Source organism: Lupinus angustifolius, chromosome LG06 (genome assembly GCF_001865875.1).
Source record: "Lupinus angustifolius cultivar Tanjil chromosome LG06, LupAngTanjil_v1.0, whole genome shotgun sequence".
Taxonomy (NCBI): Eukaryota; Viridiplantae; Streptophyta; class Magnoliopsida; order Fabales; family Fabaceae; genus Lupinus; species Lupinus angustifolius.
In genome coordinates this window covers 7058785-7065759 of record NC_032014.1, presented here as the reverse complement: position 1 = coordinate 7065759, position 6975 = coordinate 7058785, and the positions used below count along the sequence as shown (strand labels likewise).

Genomic DNA, 6975 nt, shown 5'->3' with positions numbered 1-6975 from the left:
ATTAAAAAATGAAATGAAAAAACATGTGGAGAAAATATTAGTAATAAATAAGAGTATAATTAGAAAGTAAAATATAAATGTATATTGGGTTTTCAAAACATCAAAAGATTTGGAATAACATGAAAATGTTAAAACATCAAAAGATATAGATCGAATGGAGTAATAAAAGTCTTAAAATTTTCAATAATTTTCAATAAAATGTCATTGTCTTATTATTGAAAATATTGGAAATGATATTTTTTCATTTTCAAAATTTCTGGAAATGAAACTCATGTTTTCAAAAATATGAAATGAAAACAACACAGCAAACATGTTTTCACCCTCATTTTCTGATTTCATTGAAAATGAAAACAGAAAATGGTCAAAGCAAACATACTCTTAGGCGATTCTTTTATAGTAAATAAAACATCACAAATGATTATTCTTTTACTCAACAATATAATTATCTTCGGTGATTTATTAAGTTTATTTTAGTTTAGAACATTTGTCTTAGATGATGTTCTTATCCATTAATTATATTGGGATTATTATGCATATGTACCTTGGGATTATTATGCGACTTCAGACAAAGAGGGGAAATTAAAGATTCATGGTAAGATAAAAAGTGCAAACAATACAAAGTTTTATTGAAATTTTATTACAAATATTATCATATGCCTCATGAACATATACTTCTTCTAGTAATAAAGACAAACATTATAGTACAATGACAAATATTATATGTCTCAAATGGTGTCTCATTTTCTATCATGAATTAATCAAAATGTTACCTTTGTTTTAGAAAAAATATTTTATTTATGCGATAATATCCGATTGGCCAAGATAAAGAATGAGACATAACTTGAGACATGTGATATCTATCCATTTATATTAAATCAAATGCCCTATAAACTGGCACGTATGGACACAACATCCTGATGATAATCCACAATCTTCCAAGTACCATCTGATTGTTGAACCATACCCTTATTCTTCTCTACCCTCCACTCAGCAGGAACTAAATATTCATCTTTCAATCCATCCATGTACTTATTCACAAGTGCAATGTCACGATCAACCTCTAACTTGAACCCTCCTTTACTCCCTTGTGTTCCAGCAATTCCATGCAAGTAACCCTCCAAGTTATGGGCACTAATCCCACTCTTCAAGTACTTGGATTTTCTAGTGTCTATCACCAACTCTTCTCCCACATCATAGTACCCTATGACTATAGGGAGACTAGTTGGAACAATGTCCTTTTCATTGCGAACACGCAATGCTCTCAAATCTTTGTACCTAGAGAAGATCTTTTGAAAGCTAGAGTTTCCAACACGAGGGCTAGCAAATGCAAAGGTTGTGACTGGACATGGGTTCTGAGGTTGGTCTTTTGGCACGTTGAATCCGTTGGCTACTATGTCCACTGCATTTATAGTTGCAATTGCTGCACCTAAGCTGTGTCCGGTTATAGTTATGCTGATTTCTTCATTCTTGTATTGCTCCACAAGTCTCTTAATCTCATCCAGGACCTATATGATTTTCATCATACAAATATTTTTTTAAACAGAATCTCTACTTACCATATTGAAAATAGAAAACTGAAATAGTCACATATTAATTAAATATATATGAGCAAATTAAAGAATTATTTATAATGGTTTGAACAACCCTCCTATATGCAATTAGGTTTTATTTTTTAAGTTAAATTTAGCTCTATTATTAGGTTACCTATATAGTTTAATCCTACAATTTTGATATATTGGTCTTGTCCACTTGTGTGCTAACCAATAAGCTATAAAGTTTCAGATTATTGAATTACTATATATATATATATATATATATATGAGTTATTTATAATAGCTTGGATAACATCTATAAAGTGAAATCCAATTATTCTAACATTTTTCATTTTCATATATACTTTGAAAATAAGTTGTTGTCTCATCCTCCTGCTCTACCGGAAGAGGAGCCTCTAGTGGAACTCTTAGATGATTCGTTAGTGAACCCAAAAGAGGGAATATAGATTTTATAAAATTAGAGTAAAGAACATTAACCTTGTTAGTTGTTACTCCTTTTTTTGCATATAATTAAAGAGAAGCTATTAGTAGATGGTTCCAAACACATTCAAATGATTGATGATGTATTAATTAGCCACCTAATTTATTTATAGTTATTAAAAACCAACTTTTTAACTCTATTTGGGACCATGCTAAATCAACACATAATAGTTATTAGTACAAAACATTTATCATATAACTAAAATCTTTGTTTTTTTGGATAAGAATATAACTAAATTGTGTATTATAGCAAGTAGTTGTGACTATTGAGTATTAATTAATATAATAGCTAGCACACACACTTAAAATTTACCTGAGTTCTAGCACTGGTATTAGTGAAATTTGAGCCTGGGTTATTTGAGGTGTAAATAGAGTAAAAACCATGGTGTATTTGCGGATCATCATTATCACTACCAAATATTTCTGGTGCAGGATCCAAGTCGAATTGCAAATCTTGAACCCACTCCGAACCCTGAATTGTTCCTCTCCAAGCAACAACAATATCCCTTCTCCCCAATGCTGCTTTGCCTTCATCACTGGCCACAGCAACATACCCTATCCAATTTGATTCCAAGCTCCAAGCATCTTTGTTAAAAGACTCTAAGATAAACGATGGGGCATCACCAGCTTTGGATGTTGCATATAGAAACTTCGTCACAAAATACTTGAAAGGGTTTCCATTTTCCAAACCAATTTTGGAAAAGAATTCACTTTTAGTATATAAGCTGTTACCAGCATTCTTAGATGTCTTTTGTGAGTTGAAAGCATCATATGTAGCTTGAGCCAATTGACCATAGTGTAATAAGTAACGTCGAAGATCAATGTCTAGAGGGTCTAATAGACCCTTCCAGTTACTTTTCCCACTAAGGTCTCTCCATTTTGTTACTATGTTAGTCATTTGCGTATTCTTATCAAATCTATTGATACAAAAGTAGTGTATATGATGAGTATGATTATTTGCTTGTATTACATGTCCTTATATATGCACACAACACAAGCGGTCATCGACTTATTCCAAAACGATGGCTTGATAAATTAGTTTTAAAAGATAATCCTTGTTTTGATCGGGTCTTATTTTAGTAAGTTTTGGTGTTACTCCACCCACTATTTAAATGATGGGGGCTAATTAATTAATTTTAGAAGATGGGCTTGGTATTATCACTCTTATCTTCATGCGTTTTTTTAATTACATATTGCATTATTATTCACATATTATAATATTATTATTCTTACCAAACGTTGATTTTATGACTTCATTATATTTTCATTTGTTGAATAAATGTAAGAGGGTTTAAATTTCAGATTATGTTTTAATTCTATTATGTTATAATATAAATCTAGAGTGTTATACCTTCATCTAACAATCCAGAATTCCAAATAGGGTTTAATTAATGTCACATTAGACAACATTTGTCATGTTTGAAACACCTTAGGCTTTTTACATAGAAAATCACATAAAAATAGAATGACTAAAATCATACAAGTGAAAAAGTTGAGGAACTAAAGTTGTATTTTAACCATAAAAATGTATTCCCAATATTTTATTTTAAAGTTTTAAAGTATTATATCAAGTTATCAACTATTACATGCAAAAAGTTTAATTGGGGTTATACAACTATTAGGATTTGAACTAAAATATTCACACTTTATATTTGTGAAATCAATCGTAACAAATAACATCTTTGAGTTAATTAAGTTTTATTTAGTAAAACACTAACGTGACCAAATATGAAAGGAGTTAGGCCAGGAACCTTTTAACGATTGATCCTTCTCCTGAGCATATACCAGCCGCCCATAGGATGGCTGTATTGTTTCAACTTTCAAATCAATCCAAATCCAAACAAATCATACAACTTCCCGTTTTTAAACATATATACTTTTTCTTTCAACTATTTAGAATGCTGATTGTGATTCATAATATTGATCTTAAAATTATAAATTTGTACGATGTCCTTTTTTAGTTCTGTCACATTAAACGATATCATTGAATTGTTCGCTACTTCGCTCCAACTAACATCTTTTGTCTTAAATTAATGACATCTAGAAAGTCACGTAATATATATTGTATAAGGGCAATGTCATAAAATTAATAATAGTGTAATTTTTTAAAGCCAAATTGTAACAAACGTTCTTTCTTTAAAACATGAAATGTTATGGAATGAAATTCCAAGCTTAGGCTTGTCTAGCTATAAATTCATTTCCATATAATCTCTTTGTATCACTCTTATTTAATATGGTTTGTGGGTGTTTTGACAGCTTTTGCTTAGGAAAAAAATACATGAAATGTTAGGAAAATTTGGAGTCTCATCTAATTAGCTATAATTTGGACAATCTAGTTATCTAGGAATTATTTAATATTCAATTTTATTAAGCTCTCTCTTTATTCGATTCTAGAATCAGCAATACTAAAATCTTAGTTTTGGTGAAGGGCCAGCGGAGAATAAACTCAATTCTCTAATAGTTAATGACCAGAATTGTGTTAAAATCATCTTGTAATTGGTTTTATTAATTTTTTACCTTTTATATCTATTGTAACTGTGATTTTTTTTAATAAAATTAACTTTTTCTGGTAAAAAAGAAGTGTTTAAAATCTAGGCACTAACAATGTAAAGTTTTTTACACTGACAGCATATTATTCACCATTTATATGACTTTTGTTTAAGAGTCATTTAAGAGTCAATGACAATCAACAAATCAATAGTTGATGATTTGCTGATAGTGTGAAAAATATTTACACTATCATTATATACACATTAAATCCAAATCATAAACATTCTTTCCTTATTTTTAGATGGACTCTTTGAAATGTATATAAAAAGAAGATAAAAAGGAAAAATAATCTGACTTGTTATAAAAGAATTGAAAAGTAGATTGTTGAATTTTACAGGAAATAACCCTACGGGATTCCCAACCAAACGTGTCAAACAGAATAAAAGAGTTTCCACCTTTTTTAGTTTTTACATTTGAATATAATTTGTATGTGGATAAAGACTTAAAATAAAAGTCAATGATTTATGTGCATGAGCTCAAGTCTTTGCTTCACACAATATTTTTTATTATCTTTTTACGCATTTTAATTGGGAATGTGATTTGAAGCAGTGTTTAAAACCATACTGATTATCAAACCGGCCAAGGTACCGGTATAGTAGTACAGTGGTTCAACCGGTAGTTCAGTAATTAAAACGCATGTCGGTTAAATCGGACATATCTTCTTATATTTATATATATAAGCCTATAACATTTTTCTTTTCCAAATAGGTAGATACTCAAATTTATAATTCATATTCATAATCTACTCAAAATTCACATAAACAAATAACTTTAAGTCTTTAACAAATTCAAAATCTAAATTACAAAACAAATATCGATCCAAAAGTATCACTTAACAACTACAAAATATAAATAAATGACATAAGTTCACAATGCACTCTACAAAACAAATAAATTTGGAGTTTTAAATTTAACACCAATGAGTTAAAATTGTCTCATATCGAGATTATAATTTTGTATCAAATCCTATCTTCAGACAGTACTTCAAGATTACACAAATGTCACTGAGATACATGCCAATGTTAGGAACCAAAAGATGTAATTTAAGTATGCATTGGAAGCACGTGCCAAAGTGTTGGAAAAATGAGTCACCTTGTAATGAGTTTTTAAGTTTTTAAGTTTTTTTAAAAAAAAAAATATATGTATAAACTGGTCGGTTTAGTCAAATACCGGTCGGTTCACCTATTTTGACCGACTTTTGATCGGTTTTGACCAATTTTGATATTTGATCGATTCAACATATATACCATATTGATTAGAGGTCTGGTTCATCAATTTTCCAGCTGAACCGACCCGTATGATATGGTTTTTACATCATTGATTTGAAAACTAAAAATGGTGGGTCAAAGGACAATAATTTTATAGCCTTGGCATCTCACTATTGAAGGAAATAGAAAAATTACCGGGTCTTTAGTCAGTGTTTAATTCTATATTTATGAGCGTATAGCTTGGAAATAAGTTTTGCCCAGTATTTCGAGAAGAAAGATGGAATTCATTCTTATTCCTAACTCATTATTAGGAATATTATTTTTGATAAATATGTATCAAATAAATATTAAACTAATTTGAAGTTATTAATATTATACATAGTATTTAATTTGTTGGGAATAAATAAATAAAATTATTTTGGTATAGATAATTTCTGTTCAAAAATTGACCAGACAAAAAAGAATGTAAGATTATCCTTAGGTATATCACTTGTAAGAAAAGAAATTTTTTATGTCCTATATATCATTTCCTAACAAATAAGCTCAAAATCAAACCAAATGCTACCTTAGGCAATAATATAATTCTCATTCGCAGACATCTCCTACCATAAATGTATTCAGAATCATGACAATCTATAGTTCACAGATGTTTGGGTGAGTTTGATGGTATTTTATTTTAAAATATATATTATATTATTTGAACAATCCAATCTCTACAACTTGTTCTACATAAAAAGTTATTGAACACAGTTGATTATAAAAAAAGTACGAGTTGTTCAGTTATGCTAAGATATTTATTAAGTTTGTTTCCATTCAAGAACAAGCCAACTTCAACAATTGACAACCACCACCAAGGTTGACCTAACTCATCCACAGTATGGCAAAGACATTCCCACCGCTCACCTTTAAACCATTGTTCCATTCCCTTGTTTAGCAACCATCTTCAATGATGACCCACCAACCCACTTCACATATATTCTCATCATATATCATTCTATTTATACTTATACTTGTGATGATATTTTTATCCTTAAAATTAAAAATAAAAAGGAGAGGATCTCAACTCACCCTTGTCAATTAATACTTGTTACTATTTACGAGAGTCTCATAATATCTATCCACTAAAGTGGGATGAGGATGGTATGTCATTAACGATATCTCATTTTTTGTCTCAAGCCAATCAT

General features: G+C 29.6%; 1 protein-coding gene across 1 annotated transcript; it reads right to left on the bottom strand.

The window, feature by feature from the left end:
• Nucleotides 871-3001, bottom strand: LOC109349402 (phospholipase A1-IIgamma-like). The gene is made up of 2 exons (XM_019590187.1): nt 2347-3001; nt 871-1505 (listed from the first exon to the last, which is right to left on the bottom strand). Exons 1-2 carry the CDS (start codon nt 2929-2931, stop codon nt 885-887), a joined length of 1206 nt encoding a protein of 401 aa, XP_019445732.1. The 5' UTR covers nt 2932-3001; the 3' UTR covers nt 871-884.